Source organism: Daphnia pulicaria, chromosome 2, assembly GCF_021234035.1.
Source record: "Daphnia pulicaria isolate SC F1-1A chromosome 2, SC_F0-13Bv2, whole genome shotgun sequence".
Classification (NCBI taxonomy): Eukaryota; Metazoa; Arthropoda; class Branchiopoda; order Diplostraca; family Daphniidae; genus Daphnia; species Daphnia pulicaria.
Genome location: NC_060914.1, coordinates 12,816,286 through 12,833,124, shown reverse-complemented (window position 1 = coordinate 12,833,124; position 16,839 = coordinate 12,816,286). Strand labels below are relative to the sequence as shown.

The 16,839-nt window shown below is 38.1% G+C and overlaps 4 protein-coding genes and 1 long non-coding RNA gene across 8 annotated transcripts; 3 read left to right on the top strand and 2 right to left on the bottom strand.

Moving 5' to 3' along the window:
* Positions 1–2,742: 2,742 nt before the first annotated feature.
* LOC124326201 (lactosylceramide 1,3-N-acetyl-beta-D-glucosaminyltransferase-like) lies at positions 2,743–4,722 on the top strand. Its single transcript, XM_046784904.1, has 3 exons — positions 2,743–3,693; positions 3,896–4,109; positions 4,401–4,722. The coding sequence occupies exons 1-3, from the start codon at positions 2,772–2,774 to the stop codon at positions 4,609–4,611; spliced, it is 1,347 nt and encodes a 448-aa protein (XP_046640860.1). The 5' UTR covers positions 2,743–2,771; the 3' UTR covers positions 4,612–4,722.
* A 3,401-nt stretch (positions 4,723–8,123) lies between these two features.
* Positions 8,124–8,739, top strand: LOC124326806. Its single transcript, XR_006915853.1, has 2 exons — positions 8,124–8,337; positions 8,402–8,739. It is a non-coding gene; the product is annotated as an uncharacterized LOC124326806 (long non-coding RNA).
* Positions 8,740–9,573: 834 nt separating this feature from the next.
* Positions 9,574–11,696, top strand: LOC124326157 (lactosylceramide 1,3-N-acetyl-beta-D-glucosaminyltransferase-like). Of its 3 annotated transcripts, none has more exons than XM_046784827.1 (4): positions 9,574–10,005; positions 10,113–11,025; positions 11,113–11,323; positions 11,382–11,696. In XM_046784827.1, exons 1-4 carry the CDS (start codon positions 9,868–9,870, stop codon positions 11,644–11,646), a joined length of 1,527 nt encoding a protein of 508 aa, XP_046640783.1. In that variant the 5' UTR covers positions 9,574–9,867; the 3' UTR covers positions 11,647–11,696. The 3 variants fall into 3 exon arrangements, with proteins under 3 accessions (XP_046640783.1, XP_046640782.1, XP_046640784.1); XM_046784826.1 differs by having other exon boundaries at positions 9,579–10,005; positions 11,110–11,323; XM_046784828.1 differs by having other exon boundaries at positions 9,585–10,005; positions 11,110–11,323; positions 11,409–11,696.
* A 103-nt stretch (positions 11,697–11,799) lies between these two features.
* On the bottom strand, positions 11,800–16,781 carry LOC124326112. 2 transcript variants are annotated; one of them, XM_046784753.1, is made up of 7 exons: positions 14,260–14,678; positions 13,930–14,196; positions 13,086–13,868; positions 12,869–13,015; positions 12,504–12,803; positions 12,299–12,433; positions 11,800–12,230 (listed from the first exon to the last, which is right to left on the bottom strand). In XM_046784753.1, the coding sequence occupies exons 3-7, from the start codon at positions 13,194–13,196 to the stop codon at positions 12,003–12,005; spliced, it is 921 nt and encodes a 306-aa protein (XP_046640709.1). In that variant the 5' UTR covers positions 13,197–13,868; positions 13,930–14,196; positions 14,260–14,678; the 3' UTR covers positions 11,800–12,002. The 2 variants fall into 2 exon arrangements, with proteins under 2 accessions (XP_046640709.1, XP_046640708.1); XM_046784752.1 differs by lacking the exons at positions 11,800–12,230; positions 12,299–12,433; positions 12,504–12,803; positions 12,869–13,015 and adding exons at positions 15,179–16,256; positions 16,314–16,468; positions 16,530–16,781 and having other exon boundaries at positions 13,440–13,868; positions 14,260–15,113.
* Positions 13,590–14,370, bottom strand: LOC124327787 (vacuolar protein sorting-associated protein 27-like). Its single transcript, XM_046786784.1, has 3 exons — positions 14,260–14,370; positions 13,930–14,196; positions 13,590–13,868 (listed from the first exon to the last, which is right to left on the bottom strand). The coding sequence occupies exons 1-3, from the start codon at positions 14,368–14,370 to the stop codon at positions 13,590–13,592; spliced, it is 657 nt and encodes a 218-aa protein (XP_046642740.1).
* Positions 16,782–16,839: the final 58 nt, after the last annotated feature.

The following is a 16,839-nucleotide window of genomic DNA, read 5'->3' as shown; positions in this document are numbered from 1 at the left end:
ATAATTAGTTAAAAAGCTATTAAATGTCTGCTGTCAACTATGACTTGGTTGATTATTCGACTTATAAATTATTTTTCAAAAATATCACGCAAATAAAGATTTCTGCGCCAGAAATTCGAGACGTAAACTCGGACGTAAATAGAACGCGAACAGAAACATTTATTCACGTGACGTAATTTTTTTATTTATTTTTTTTTATGCGCAATTCAGAAGAGGTAAAATGTCCAATTCTGTTGCTAATAGGCATACGACGTGATTTGAAAAAGAAACCAAGATTATATTTAGGAAGGTGATCTGTCGTTATTTGAGGAGTTACCATTTCTGGAAATAATAAAGAACCTGATCTTTTGACTCCACCCCACACCTGTGCATTGACGAAATCTGCACATGAATCGAATTGAATTGGCTACAACTCACATTATTATTAGTTATTATAGTGAACATTATTCTGATGGCTTTGGTCTTGAAAGGTAAGAATCTCATTGCTAATAAAATAGAGTTTGCGCTTTTTTGGTTTTACATGTTTAAAAGGGTTTAAATTTTATGGTTTTCCATTTAGAGAAATTTACATTCTGGTTTTCAAATTTATTTATTTGTATCTATTCTTAATTTCTTATCAAAGAAATCAGTGAAATATGGTTGCCTTTTATATATGAGTCCATAGTTATTTATATTTGGCATTTTCGTCGTTTATATGAAATCGGTTGGAGTAGTGGTGTCTTTGTGTGGTTACTTAGTCCGATTATGACTCGATAGAGTCTTGATTGTTTTTGAATTTTATTATATTTGGTCGCTGGTTCCCACACTAAAACTAAATATTTAAAAACTATACCCAAATTTGTTTTTGAAAATCTATCCCCATCAGCACAAAAGGTCGCGCACAGCAACGACTAATATAACATACACCCATCATGAATTTGAATAGTCTGACCAGCAAAATCCGACGGTTGAACCAGCAATTATCCACCGCTAGCAGTGTCGTCGTATTGGTGTTATTAATCGCCACCAGCAGCGTTTTCTACTTCATTTGTTATTCCAACATGTTTTATGAGCAGGTATATCCTATATGAAGCTGTTATATCTACAGCACGTCTTTATCGTGACGACATTATATCTTGTAATCATACTTTGACATAGTATGAGAGTGGGGCGATCTGGGGTTCGGGTCGGCTGGCTCAATTGATTTCTTGATGGGTTAGAATTGCAATAAGATATTGAAAAAATCAGGAGATGTAGATGTTAGTAATGCGCATCTTAAAACAAAATTTCATGGCAGTACGGCGAACGGTTGAGGAATGAAAAATGAAATAAATTTTTCGTCTTAAAATTGTGTCGTCCTACCTTGATGACTTTTGAATCAAATATCGGCTTTCCCGATTACTTTAAAATTATAAAAAAATATGGAAAATATTCTACGTTATCTCCTCTTTAATCCTGTTCAGTTTTTTTTATATTTACAATAGTTTAAATAAGATATATTCAATAATATTGAGTGAGAGAGAGTGAGAGATATATGATATGAGATATGAGAGAGTGCATAATATACCAAGACCACTTTGTTGGGGGCGCATCGGCCACACAGCGTCGGGGCTTTTTGGCTTACATAAAATTGCATATGATAGCATTAAAATTATTTTTGGTCAACTTTTTTCGTGTTTTTAGTCAACTACCATACTTATTTAAGCTTTTTTATTGATATTCCGTTGGTGGGTTGCATTATTGGGTTATTTTTTTAAATTTTGAGTTTCTAATGTCAGTAACCTAATCTAACCTAAAAAAAAGAGCTGCATTAGCTCTATGTGTGGTCATAAGATCTCATTTTTCAAGTTTCATTTATAGTAGTGAAATTGAAATTGAAAACACGAATTATAAGTTTTCCGTTTTCGTCCCCTCGATTCCCCATCACCAGTGTTGCCATATCCCAAAATATTTACCCTTTCTCCAGAGCAATAGATGCCTGGTCGGTTCTCGGCTGTGTTGGCTTCCCTATCCCGGTTTTAGGGTAAACGTATCCCCGATTTTAAGACATTTTAGGGCGGAGCTTGTCAGAATTGTGAAGTAGAAACTGGAAACAGAGCCATCTAGGCTCTCAAAAGTAGCTGAGCGTAGTAGCTGACACACTCACTAGAGCGCTCATTCCAGTTTCCAAATCGGACCACGTTTACCCTGAAACCGGGATAGGGAAGCCAACACAGCCGAGAACCGACCAGGCATCTATTGCTCTGCTTTTTCTTTTTCCCTCTTCTGTCCAAGGGAAGAAAGAGATTTTGAGATATGGCAACACTGGTGAGGGGGAATCGAGGGGAAATAAACGGAAAACTTATAATTCATGTTTTCAATTTCGATTTCATTAGACTATAAATGAAACTTGAAAAATGAGATCTTATGACCACACATAGAGCTAATGCAGCTCTTTTTTTTAAGAACTTTCCCACCCTATAATATTACGTAGATACCGAATGACAGGCCTCCAAAGTAAGCCCATTCCCTACTAGAGCTCTCGGCCGTACGGATACTTACGCAACGCCATAAAAACCACATATCGCGTTGTTGAAAAATTCCAAAAAAAAATCACATGATACCCCGCCCTAATATTAACCTTTGAAAAAAATTTATTGAATTCCACCGAGAATTCTATTTTTGGGAGCGTTTTGAAAAACGCATTTTTCCTACTGATCCTCTCAGCCGTACGGATACTTTCGGTACCCACTGTACATATATATCTAACCATAATTTAGGAGGACAGTTTGCGATCGTTGCTAAAGGACAAAATGAGACGCACGAAAGAAATTGCGATGGAAGTTAAAATCGTGGAATTGCAGAAACAGATGAATAATTGTCAAGAAGAGAAGAAAATCCTGGCCACTTTGATAGAAACGCAAAACAATTTAGTTCGGCACGTCAACGAGACGTTGACTAACCAAACGAAATTGTTGGAACAGGAAAAGAATCAAACAGAACAACTCATCCACAATATCAGCAGGGAGAATAATAACAGGAAAAACTTGACATCTAACGTGACAGTAATAGAACGGGATTTCTTTAATTATATGGCCGTTTCTTTGCAAAAAACGCCCTACCCTGGAGTGGACAACTACACCCGGTACGCGGTGGCCCGTCTTGGGCTGCTTTCTTTAACCGGAATCGAGCCGCTCAAGCCGGAATACGGTCCCGTGATTAATAACGTCACTTCACTCCGCTACCCTATCGCCGTTCCCGCGTGTCAGCAGACTTCCGCCAACAGAACCATCAATCAAAAGCAGCAAAGTGTTTTCTTCGCCGTCATTTCGGCCACCGGCAATTTCGACAAGCGAAATGGAATCCGGCAGACGTGGCGAACTCATCTCAGCAACGCGTCCTACCACAACAGTTCAATGGTCGTGGCCGGTTTCGCCTTCATTTTGGGGTTGACGGGCAGTAACGAGACCCAAATCAAAATCGAAGAGGAGAACAAAACCCACGGCGACCTGATTCAGATTGAAATGGCCGATTTCTACCGGAATCTATCCCTCAAAGTGGCCGGACTCTTCAACTGGTTGTACAGGCACTGCCACCAGCGATTCGATTTCCTTTTCAAAGTGGACGACGACGTCTATGTCAACATTCGCAATTTGGCCCAGTTCGTCCGTTTCCACAATCGGTCCATTCAGAGCATTTACGGCACTTCAGCTGGCAACTTGTTTCCTGCCCGAGGTATAATAGGCCTCATTTGAAATTTGACTGTGGGCATATTTCATGGTAGAGGTTGATGGTTAGACTATGATAGGCCAATACCATCCGCCGATACACAGTAAAAAGGCGTATTTATTTTTGAGCTTCACGTAAAGAAACTTTCAGTCGCGAATGTATATCATTTCACGGTGATTGATGGATGTTTTTCTTTATTTTAAATCAGATGGCAAATGGGATATGTCGGTGGAAGAGTGGCCATGGAATGATTACCCTCGTTATTTCTATGGTAACGGTGTCTTATTTCCCGGTGAGACCATCCTCCCGTTTCTGGCCGCCTTCCAGACCACTCCATTTCATCCCATCGACGATTTGTACTTCAGCGGTATCTGCACAGAAAAGGCCGGCGTCAAGATCCGTTGGTCTACATATCGTACTAGGTAGCCTATATAAATTCTTTGACTAATATTATACGACCATCATATATTAACAGTTGTTGTGCATTCAAAAAGCGGAGAAAAATATTCAGTTCAATGTTTAAATATTGATGTTATTTCAAGCAGCAGACAAGCAAAAAGTCGTGCGCAGTTTACTCCAATGCGCACCACTTTGGCCGATAGCATGACGAACATTTTTGTAAGGTCTTAGTTAAAACTACTGCGTCTGCAGAAACGGAACGACTTAACTTAATATACACGTTCCATATAAAATATGTATTTTTTTTATTTCAGTGTCTTCGCGTATGGGCTGCATGCCATTCCCCATCCATGTGATGTGCGCCTGACCATTTCTTGGTTGACGGAGTCGGGCACTCATATGAACAACTCGCATTTGGCCACCGAAGATTTCTACCACAACAGGACCCAATGTGTAGTCGCCGGATCCAACGGAACCAACACGACAGTCGACCACAACGAGCCCGTCCACTTTTACTTTGAATAAAAAAGTCCGTCAATAAAGCTGAAAAAAATATGGTAGACACACAGCGGCGGTTTGACACTGAAAAACTAAGTAGTTCAGTGGCCCACGCCACTTATTTGTGCAAATCCACTTAAAAAAACTAAAATACACTTACTATTTTAAGTGTGTGCTTTTTGTCGTATTTAGTCGTCGTCCAATAGGCTACTGCGTCAGCACTATGTCTATATTAGATAGTGGAACATGAAATAATATATGTCTTATGCATTATAGGCCACCTTTACTATTACGTATGGTTAATTCATAAACCTCCTAATATTATTTGTGTAGGCCTATATTGTCTATATCGATTGGCACGGAACAAAATATCATCAAATGAAGTTTATAGCCTAATATAGGTAGGTCTATATAGTCCTATTCAGCTGAATTTGTTTGATTTAGAAACAATAAGGATGATTTGTATATTTGTTGAGAAATGTTGTATAGGACGGGTAGGTATATAGGATGCGAAAGACGCAAATATATCTGCACTCTCGTCCTTTTTGGGTTTGTTTGTAAACCACACAGCGGCGGTAAGTAAAGCATTTAATTGGGGTACTAAAACGGGGGCCAGGAAGTAGGATACTGTATGTTAATTACAATCATATTTCTACTTGGATACCATTTAGAGGTTCCAATCTATTGGGAATGTGATGGCAGATGGCAGCAACAATGATATTATCAAACTTTCATGTGACAACAAGAATCTGAACGAAACGATCGATTTTTTATAAAAGGAGAAACAAATTCTAGAAGGGAAAATAAATGTTTGCCAAAACAGTCTGAAAAAAACATTGCAAACTAAGAAAGAAAAGGAAATTCTTTTAAAAGCCAACAACAACGCTTCAACAGCAGAAGCACTCGATCGAAAGTTATTTAATTACATGGCGACACATTTGCGTAACACGTCCTACCCCGGAGCGGAAAACTACACCCGGTACACGGTGGCACGCCTAGAGATGTTGCCATTGGCCGGAATTGAACCATTCAAACCGGAATATTTCGACTTCATATTTCGTGAAGTTCTTCTGCTCCAAATAGTGTCAGAACTTGTCATATCGTACCAGAGTTTCCATTTTATATTCTGTGCAAAGTTACACTAGAACACGAAGGAAACTACAAGGAAATCGACGCAAGTTCTTGAAAATCGGACGACCGTTCTAATTCAATAATCTGTTCAAATTGGAATCGAAAAATAGTTCTCGTCCACTGACCGGAAAAGAAATTACTTAATTGTACAAGCGATTGGAAAAATTATTTCGACCTTATTCGACGGTGGCGGTCAATTTAAAATCAGTTGTAGAAAACCCACACGAAAAAAAGAAACAAGACGCTGATCGATACGGCGGCGGCGACGACGGCAGCCAGATGGATCGTAGCTGAGATAATAAAAGAGCGAAGGCGTCTGAGATAGACTTGAACCCCTGACCCCAGGATGTAAAAAAATCAAATAATGAATACAACAATTATTACCGGATAAAGCAAGTCTATTTTGCTACATAACAAATGGTTACTATATATTCTAGTGTTAGCTGAAATTATTGCGAGCCCGAAGGGCGAAGCTAATAATCGCATACGCAGAAAAAAAAATACCATGTCACTTTGTCTGTCTGTCTGTATGTAACGCTCCATAGCTCGGGCGTTTTACGACACATTTCAGACTTTATGATCTTAAAAATTACACAAAAAATATGCGGTGCGACCAGAACAAAAATAATTCCATTTACTTAATTAGTTTTCCCGTAATTAATGAAAAACTGCTAAAATAATTGTTTTACGACTAGTGACATCTGGCGGTAGCGACTACAACTTTTTTCAATTTTGGTCAAAATTAATCACCACCAGATGTCCATAGCATCTCCGTGATGACGCAATCTTTGATGTCCAAACCATGACGCAACAACTAGATTTGCATTTTTGTTTTTTAGTAATTAAACTAAAAGATGGTTATTTTATATGAGGGATATAAGGAAATATGAGTTGAGCAAACTAAACGTTAATAACTTGCAAGGATATTGAACTGTGACAGAAAAATCCCGTTTTAAGACAAAAAAGTCTGTGAAGAAAAGTGTGAATAACAGATTCACAACAGATTTCAGACTTTTTGGTCTTAAAAATTACACAAAAAATATGCGGTGCTGCCAGAACAAAAATAATTTTATTTACTTTGATAATGGATCGAATTAATAGACGAAAAATAGATTTTTGGTTATGACGCTGGCATGATAATGAAGAGGACCATGGTTCAAGTCTCATTATAGATTTACTTGCTTTTAGAATAATATTGTTTATACCCATAAAATATTGTTTTGACCCATGCCCTTTGTTAATCATGACTCAGACAAATCAAAATTTCGCGATAGAATTTTTTTTACAGAAAATTTCAGAGAAAAAACATAGAATTTAAAGAAAAATTCAGAAAAATTAGGAAGGGATTAAGCAAAAAGTCCGAATTAACAATAAGCCCTGAATTTTTCATTTAAGACAGTTTTCAACTGGCTTACAACTATCCCTTCGCGGCGAGCTGATAAGCTTGCTTTTCTATCTTAAGTGCCGAATTGTTGTTCCTATAATTGCGAGCCCGAAGGGCGAAGCTAATAATCGCATACGCAGAAAAATAAAAACCATGTCACTTTGTCTGTCTGTCTGTCTGCCTGTCTGTCTGTGTGTATGTAACGCTCCATAGCTCGAGTGTTTCACGACAGATTTTGGACTTTTTGGTCTTAAAATTTAGACAAAAAATATGCGATGCGACCAGAACAAAAATAATTTCATTTGCTTAATTAGTTCTCCCGTAATTAATGAAAAGTTGCTATAAACATTGCATAGCGACTAGTGACATCTGGCGGTTGAACTACAGCTTTTTCACTTTAGGTCGAAATAAATCACCACCAGATGTCCAAAGCATCGCCGTTATGACGCAATAATTAATGTCCCAACCATGACGCAATAATTAATGTCCCAACCATGACGCAATAACCAGATTTCATTTATATTTTGCAGTTATTTGACTAAAAGATGGTTATTTTTAGATTGAATTATTGAACTTTGTGTGTAAAAATTCGAAAATATGAGTTGAGCAAACTAAACGTAAATAACTTGCAAGGATATTGAACTGTGAAAGAAAAATCCCGTTTTTAGGCCAAAACATTTGAAGAAAATTGTGAATCGTAAATAAGTCCGACTTAACAATAGGCCCTGAATTTTTCATATAAGACAGTTTTCAACTGGCTTACGACTATCCCTTCGCGGCGAGCTGGGGTCGTATTCTAGCCTTGGCTTAAATTCTGGTCTTAAACTTACTAAAATTTCTTAAAAAATTTTCTCACGTAAGCTAGGAAAAAATGTAAGTTCGTCTTTTCAATAAACACGTATTCTAGCTTAAATTTTCTTACTTTTATTCAGATTTTTCAAGCATAGAATTTTTTATTGTCTTAGAGGGCGGGGCGTATCGCAGCCAATAAGATAAGTCGTTTCATGACATTGCGTACAATAATAGATGCTGTTTAGCTTACTTAAGGAAATTTTCAAAGTCTGCTAGAATTTTGTTTGAAAGTAAACAAGACTTTTTTATGCAAATTAATAAAAAATTTGAACTTTAATAAGTGTTTTATTGTTCCAGTGAACAAATAACGTGAATTATTGCCTCAGCAGCAAAAGAAAAAGCTGTTATGACCAAAATATTTAGTTGTAGAATGAATCGCAAGATAGGTAACTAGAATTGTGTTTTTAATTACTATAAATTAAACTTAATTATGGCTTGTAATTGGTCTAGGACTATGTTTTATTCATTGTTTTGAATACCGGATACAAAAAAGTGATAATATCACAGCATATTAATAGGTAACCCAAGTATTGCTGAATCCATGCGAAGGGTAACAAAGACAGGTATTACAACATTACGTTAACTTATTTTTTTGGTAGGTGGTGGCTCACAGAACAGTGAAACTAAGGCCATTGCATTTAAAAAATTTTATCGCTCCATGGCAAAACAAAAGCTGGCTCTTCAAGACAGTTCTAAAATCTAAGATTTAGTGACGCAGTGAAATTTCAAGTTGATAAGAGTGTGTATGTAAAAAAGATGTATTTCAATAAACCATAACACATAACTAACATGAAATTGATTTACTTTAATTATTTTAGCACTTTGCAAACTTTGTTCTATAGTTAGAGTTAGTACTTACGAGCAATGTTTAGGGAAATATAGGGAATTAACACTTGAAAATACTAAAAACTAGAACAACAATAGCTGTAAGCAATAGCTTTAGCACAAAATTGTAAGAAAATAACCGCTGTAATCCAACAAATAGTTGGCTTACAAAAATTTGCTAACTTAAGACTAAAAAGACAAGTTCAAAAAAAATCTTAAGAAAAAAAGGTGAGCTGAGAAAAGCTAGAATACGGTTTTAGGAAAATCCAAGCATAAATTGGATTTTTAAGTCAAAAACAGTAAGATAAGAAAAAATTCCGCGCTTAAGTCAAGGCTAGAATACGGCCCCTGATAAGCTTACTTTTCTATCTTATATTAGGCCAATGTATGTCTATGATTTTCATCGTTATTTCCAAAAGGGGATTATTAATCTTATCGTCATATTGTCTTGTGTTTCACAGTATTAATTTCACAGTATTAAATTTATTGAGCCAATTACATAGCAACACGTTATAATAAAGAACTATAAACTACCTGATCTTTTGACTCCACCCCACACCTGTGCAATGACGCAATCTGTACATGAAGCGAATCGAATTGGGCTACTACTCACATTATAGTGAATATAGTATTCTGATGGCTTCGGTCTTGAAAGGTAAGAATCTCATTGCTAATAAAATAGTGATGTTTGCGCTTTTTTGGTTTTACATGTTAAAAAGGGTTTAAATTTTATAGTTTTCCATTTAGAGAAATTTACATTCTGGTTTTTCAAATTTGTTTATTTGTATCTATTCTTAATTTCTTATCAAAGAAATGAGTGAAATATGGTTGCCTTTTATATTATGAGTCCATAGTTATTTATATTTGACATTTTCGTCGTTTATATATGAGATCGGTTGGAGTAGTGGTGTCTTTGTGTGTTTAGTCCGATTATGACTCGTTAATATATTTCGAATTTTATTATATTTGGTCGCTGGTTCCCACACTAAAACTAAAGATTTAAAAACTATACCCAAATTTGTTTTTGAAAATCTATCCCCAGCACTGATATTAGTCGCGCACAGCAACGACTAATATAACATACACCCATCATGAATTTGAATAGTCTGACCAAAATCCGACGGTTGATCCCGCAATTATCCACCGCTAGCAGTGTCGTCGTATTGGTGTTATTAATCGCCACCAGCGTTTTCTACTTCATATGTTATTCCAACATGTTTTATGAGCAGGTATATCCTATATGAAGCTGTTATCTACAGCACGTCTTTATCGTGACGACATTATATCTTGTAATCACTTTGACATAATATTTCTACTTGGATATACTACCATTTAGAGGTTCCAATCTATTAGGAATGTGATGGCAGATGGCAGCAACAATGATACTGTCAAACTTTCATGTGACAACAAGTATCTGAATAAAACGATCGATTTTCTATACCAAGAGAAACAAATTCTAGAAGGGAAAATAAATGTTTGCCAAAACGAGATACTAAGCCTGAAAAAAACATTGCAAAATGAGAAAGAAAAGGAAATTCTTATAAAAGCCAACAACAACGCTTCAACTACAGTTTCACTCGATCGAAAGTTATTCAATTACATGGCGACACATTTGCGGAACACGCCCTACCCAGGAGCGGAAAACTACACCCGGTACACGGTGGCACGCCTAGGCATGTTGCCATTGGCCGGAATCGAACCACTCAAACCGGAATACGGTCCCGTGATTAATAATTTTACGTCGTTTCGGTATCCCATCACCATTTCGCCGTGTCAAAAAGTGAAAACAGATTATCCAAGTGTTTTTATCGCTGTCGTATCGGCCCCGGATAATTTCGAGAAGCGAAACATAATCCGACAGACGTGGCGAACTCATTTCAATCTCGACAATCACAGCACCCAAAATAAATTATTGATGAACATTACCGGATTCGCTTTCATTTTAGGATTGGCCGACAAAAATGTAACGCAAATCAAAATCGAAGAAGAAAGCAAAACTCACAAAGACATCCTTCAAATTGAAATCCCTGACATCTACTATAGATTGGCTGTCAAAGTGGCTGGCCTTTTCAATTGGCTGCACAGATACTGCGCACAAATTGATTTTCTACTGAAGGTGGACGACGATGTCTACGTCAATGTGCGCAATCTAGCTCATTTCGTTAACGAGCAGAAGGTTCAACTGTCCATCAATCAATCGTTGTTCGGTTCCTACATTGGTTACGGTAGAGACTACATTCCTGACCGCGGTAAATATTATAGAAAACAGTAGCTATTATAGTTATTCAATATGTATTTCAGGAAAATAAGCCTAACGACGGATTTTTGATCAGAAGGAAAACATTTGATGTCATACGAGGAGTGGCCATGGACTAGATTTCCTCGTTTTTTTAATGGGCCGGGTGTGGTCATTTCCGGGAATTCAATTCTTTCGTTATTGGCTGCTATGCAAACGACGCCTATAATGACGTCTGATGACGTTTATTACATCGGTATTTGTACAGAAAAAACGAACATCACTCTTCATTTTTCTTCCAAATCGACCAGGTTATTATTACATTTTTAATAATTATTTATAATTTTCAACTGATGTATAATATAATAGGATATATGCCATTTATTCTTCCAACAGCGTCTTCTCGATGGAATGCCCCGACTTATCCCGACCCTGCAATCTCCGTCTTTTTGTTTCATGGCTGACTTCTTCGGGCAGTTTAATGAATCAGTCTCACGTGGCTATTGAAGACTTTTATCAAAATAAAACCCAATGCGTCGTCAGCAGCACCGGATCAAACGGTACCAATACGACAATCAACCCAAATGAACCCGTTCATTTTGACTTTGATCCGTATTTTCACCCATCCGTTTAGCCACAGCGCAATCAAGTGATATGGGAAAATACATTGTTGGTTAACAGATATTCAACAGGTAGTATCTCACCTCCAAAAACAGAGAAGGCAAACTGAGTGTGACCGTCAATTTAAAGTCTTCTTAACTTTTAAAAATGGAAAATCGCCATAACATTTTTGTTTGTTTACTTTATTAAATTGTGAAATTTTCCAATTAGACGTTCACAATTTTACCGCTAGATGGCGTTGTTATCGACCCGGGAAAATTTAAAGCGGGACCATAACAAAACATTTTTAGCATTTTAGTTCAACAAATTTAGGACAAATTTAAAAATAAAATCGAAATGAACCATGCACAAACATTTGGACAAGCCACCTTATCGACCGTACTGTTGATATTTATTAATATAGTGTGCCGGTGATTGAGTCACATGTGGGGTGCATATGGCATTGCATTGACGAGGAGAGGGTGCGGTCGTTACTGGCACTCTAATCGGCGCATAAACGCATCCTCTTCCATAACCACCGTTGCATCCTTTCACTTGATTCGGCCATTCACAACGATCCGCCGGAGGAGGATCATAAACAGTTCCCCCCTGACAAGGCTACGAAACAATCGATGTTAAATAAATTCATGTTTTTAATTCATTCTAAATACGGAAGAAATCTTTACCAGTTCGTAGAGCTTGCCATTTTGATGACACTGATAAAGCGAGAAAGGATTGCTAGGATTGATGTAATTGCCGTCCTTTTTACCAGCACAGAAACTATTCGCAGAATATCGCAAGTCCAACTCGGATTCATCCACCTGTCACATGAAAATTTTGTTAAGTAAAGAACGTAAACCTATAGCTCGGCTAACTATGAAATAGACTCACATTTTCTTGGGATTGAATCGTCTCTCTTGCACTGCGATGGAGCGAAACTCGCGGTTGGTAGTACGGTACAGTTGGCGGTTTGCACGATTGGCATTGAGGGCGATTACTGCATTGGCCATATCTTTGGTAATCCGGCGGAGGAGGCAGAATTGGTAAAAGAATAGTTTTCGGTAACGGTAACACCATGATGGGTTCCTTGTTACGACAATTTCCGTAGCGACCGTTGCATCCTTGAACTAGATGCGGCCATTCGCAGCGATCCCTTGGAGGAGGATCGTAAACGGTTCTCGGGTCGCAATGCTAAAGAAAATGTGTTGAATTAACATTCATTTTTACATTATTTTAGTACATCATCTATGACTTACCCGCAATAAAGTCACACCGTTTTGATGGCATTGGTAAAACGAATGAGGATCTGCAGGATTGACGTAGTTGCCGTCTCTTTTACCGGCACAGAAACCATTCCACCACTGTGGGTTTCCATAATTCCTTAACTCAAAGTCCTCAAATGGCTATAGTTAAATTATTCAAAAATAAAAATAAATGAAACAATTTTATAATCTGATCAATCTATAAACTTACATTGTCTTCAAGCTGGCTCAATAAATCTTCATCGTCAAATTCGCTTGAGGCATCTGCAGTCAAAAGTCCAAACAAAACGACCGCTAGTTTGAAAATTGAAGTGCGAGCCATGGTGATTCCACAGCTTGACTGATGTGAGTCTTAACCTGTATCAATGAAATCTAAACTATTTAATTAAAAGGGAACCTTTTTGGGGTTAACCGTGTGGTTAAAAACAGGGAATTAATCTTGTTCTCATTTCCTATTCAATTGAATGGGAAGTGGTGAAAACAGGAAACGACATTACCAATAAATGTCTCATTAGAAATCGAGATAAGTTCTTTGTGGTTATATGCAATAGTTTACCGTACATTGTTCTAATTCTACTTGCGGTTTTTTATTGGATTCCGTCTGGAACAATCGCTATCAAATAATCACAAACCAATTATCATTTACACAATGAAATGCATTTTAATAATAATAATTTGGTGGTGTGATTAGAATGATTTAGAAATGATGGAACGATTAGCGACCATATGGCCGGTATTGATATGGCGGCTGTTGGTATTGTGGATATTGCGGCTGCTGGTATTGTGGATATTGCGGCTGCTGGTATTGTGGATAGGCCTGTGTTTGTTGGACGTAGGGCTTTTGAGTTGTGACCGGAACTGGTGGTTTGCAAACTGCGTTACACTGACGGCGAGGTGGCTGGGTGGTTTGGTAATAATACTGCTTGGTGGTTTGGTAGTAATGCTGCTTCACCGGCTGCTGGTAATAACGCGTTTCATAATCTTCCTCGGAACGCTATTAAAACCAAAATTGCGATTACTTTTAATAACAATTAGAATAATTAGAAGGGACTTACGAATTCTTCAATCTGGCTCTCCTCTTCTACGAAACTTGTTTGACGGGTAGAGCGGACAGATGGAGACTTGGGTTGGTAATTCGGAACAGTCGGAGCTTTACACGATTTGCATTGAGGGTGATTACCGCATACGGGCAATTGCGGAGCCACCGGCCTTACGGGTTGTGGATAGTGGTACTGTCCGTAGTGATTATGGTGGACCTGTTGTACCGGTCTCTGCCCGTACACGTAGTACTGTCGGGAATCTTCCTCCAACTCGGCGGATCGCTATTTTTTCAAAAAACATTAATTTAACTCGTTAATTCTTATTTAGAAATGTAAAAAACTTACATCGTCTCGTTCTTCATCGTAGAATTCGCTTGAAGAACTTAGAGCCAAAAGTCCAAAGAGGACGGCCAAGGTGAATAGAGAAAATTTGAATTTAATTGGAACGCCCGCCATGTTGATCGACCTCCGTCTCACTAGAATTTACAATTCAATATACTTGGAAGAGCTAAGGAAGGTGTTGGTTAACATTGAAGGCAGTCAAGGCACGTGACAGGAAATTCCAAGTAATCACCTTCCTAAAACAAAACACATAAAAGGGAAGTGGCGAACCAACAGGGGGAAATTTGAGGCTTAAAGATTAATTGAAATCACGACCAATACATCCGATTTGTGGCTATTCACATATCCTTGTTTTAACCCCAAAGATAATGGGTAAACCATTTGAAATGATCAAATTAACGTTTATTGCAATTTTCTATTTTAACTTCTGTTAATTCGTAATGAAATTTAAAAATAAAAAGGTATTAAGAAAAATTAGTATGAAATGAAATAAAAAGGATTTATCTCGATTCCAAAGTTACAGAGTAGCCCGTCCTACCGGACCTGCTGGTACCGCACAGCTGACCTATTGCGTCGAGCATGTTCAGGTGAAGGACTTTGCCGAATAGACGGGCTGATGGCAACGTCTTCAAGTGCATGGCGAATTTGGGATCTCTGTAATTTTCCAGAGGGAACAGGAAGCTCCAGCCAGTGACGGCATTATCACAGGTGGAAATCGTGTTGACGCCGACATCACCCAAGCTACACGCCATCTCGTTGCTAGGCAAATGTCCAGGGAATTTGGCCACCATGTCCGGTAAAACGGGTTGAAATTGTGAGCGGGCCATCGGGAACAAGACAAACACTCCCGAGACGGCCTTCACAAATCGAGAATTTAATTATGAACAATAATTTAAGTTAATTAGAAAATTATGCTACCAACCTTTTCGATGGAATTGCAAAAGTGTTTGGGAGTTTTGAAACAGTTGATGCCCAAAATGTTCATGAAATCCGGATGAAAGGTGATAACAGGTTGTATGTGGATTTCGCCCTTCAAGGCACCTGACTGGAACAGCCGGAAGATGAAAATGGATTGGCCGAGGATAAATTTATTGGAAAGTGGCAGCGGGATCGCAGAATTTAGTTCACCGGAAGGGCCGGATGTAAAAGGAGAGTCGAATGGAAAGGCAAATGATTCCGAATCGAGGAAAAAAGACAAGGCTTTATTCACTCCGCTTTTAGTGTTGTCCAGTGCGGATTTGGCAAATACAACAGGATCAGTGCCCTGAGAAGCGGAGGGAACAGCGCAAGCCTCCGCTTTTGTGCTAATCTTTTGTTTTCTCAACAGCGAAAAGACAAGATGTGATAGTAAATTCAAATCTTGCCGGACGCTGGCGTTCAACTTTTTCTTTTTGGCCAAACAGAATCCACCTTCGAGCAACGGAAACGTCGGAATTGGTTGATCCATTTCATCCAGTAAAATGATTTTGATTTTTGTATTGTTCTGGAACTCGTACTCGGAAGCCTTGGCTGTGGCTTCCTGGAACTGTTCTTCAAACATTTCGATGGATTTGTTTAACTTGACTTTAAGTGCGTCCGCCGTGTCATCCGGGCTCAACGAATCGTTCATTAAAGATTCTAGGCCTGACAAGAAAAAATCTTCAATCTCTTGTTTAGTGTCTCCAGTTGCCGGAAGTGATTTCGGTCCGTTTCCTTCCAAAGTAGAGACCAATTGAGTCAAGATGAGATTATTTTCATCTTGAAGCTCATCAATTTCTTCCATTGTGGCTTTGAAGGATTTCGTTAAGAAATCCAAATGTTCTTTGATTTCTTGTCGCTTGTGAATGGCCATGGCCAATTTGTTTGCTCCTTCGTTCTTCATTGTCTGCAAATCTTCTTTGAGACTAATAAAGGCTTCCATGTTCTTGATTGTGTCAGCTGTCAAATTGACCAAGGAGTGATCAGGTGTTGTGCAGGTATCTTTCGTCACTGTTCCACATGTGAAGCACCAACTAGGTCCCCTAAAAGATTAAAAATTGACATTTGTTTTAAGAGTGCATGTAACTGATGGATGTTACTTCAATGGGGCAGGTTTAATTGTGTTTTCTTGCTTCTTCTCTTTTAGTTTAAGCATTTGGAGAGCATAAGAATTGTTGGCAAGATTAGCAACATGTATTTGTGTAGATATGTTTCGACAGAAGGGACATGCAACCATGTAATTCCTGTTGATTTCCTGTTGATAAAAAGTGTCAGCATTTCTATGCAATTCTACTACAATCTTAGCTTCATCTCACCTTTAAACACGACAAACAGATTGTGTGTGAGCATGGAAGAAATTTTGGTTTTCTATTGTCTGTGTCGAATTCGCACAAGCAGACGCCACACGTGACCAATTCATTTAACTCTGCGTCGCACGACGTTGATAAAGCTGACGCCATTTCTTTTCTATGATTTTATACAAAGTATAGTTAGCCCATTAATCTCGTCGTCAAAATTTCAGCCTTTGCACATTTGTGCATGTTTGTTTACTTTCCGTCTCGCATGCAGTTGGAATTTTGTCCAACTGGTGGCGCTGTTGTTTCATTTTTCAAATCAAAGAAATTA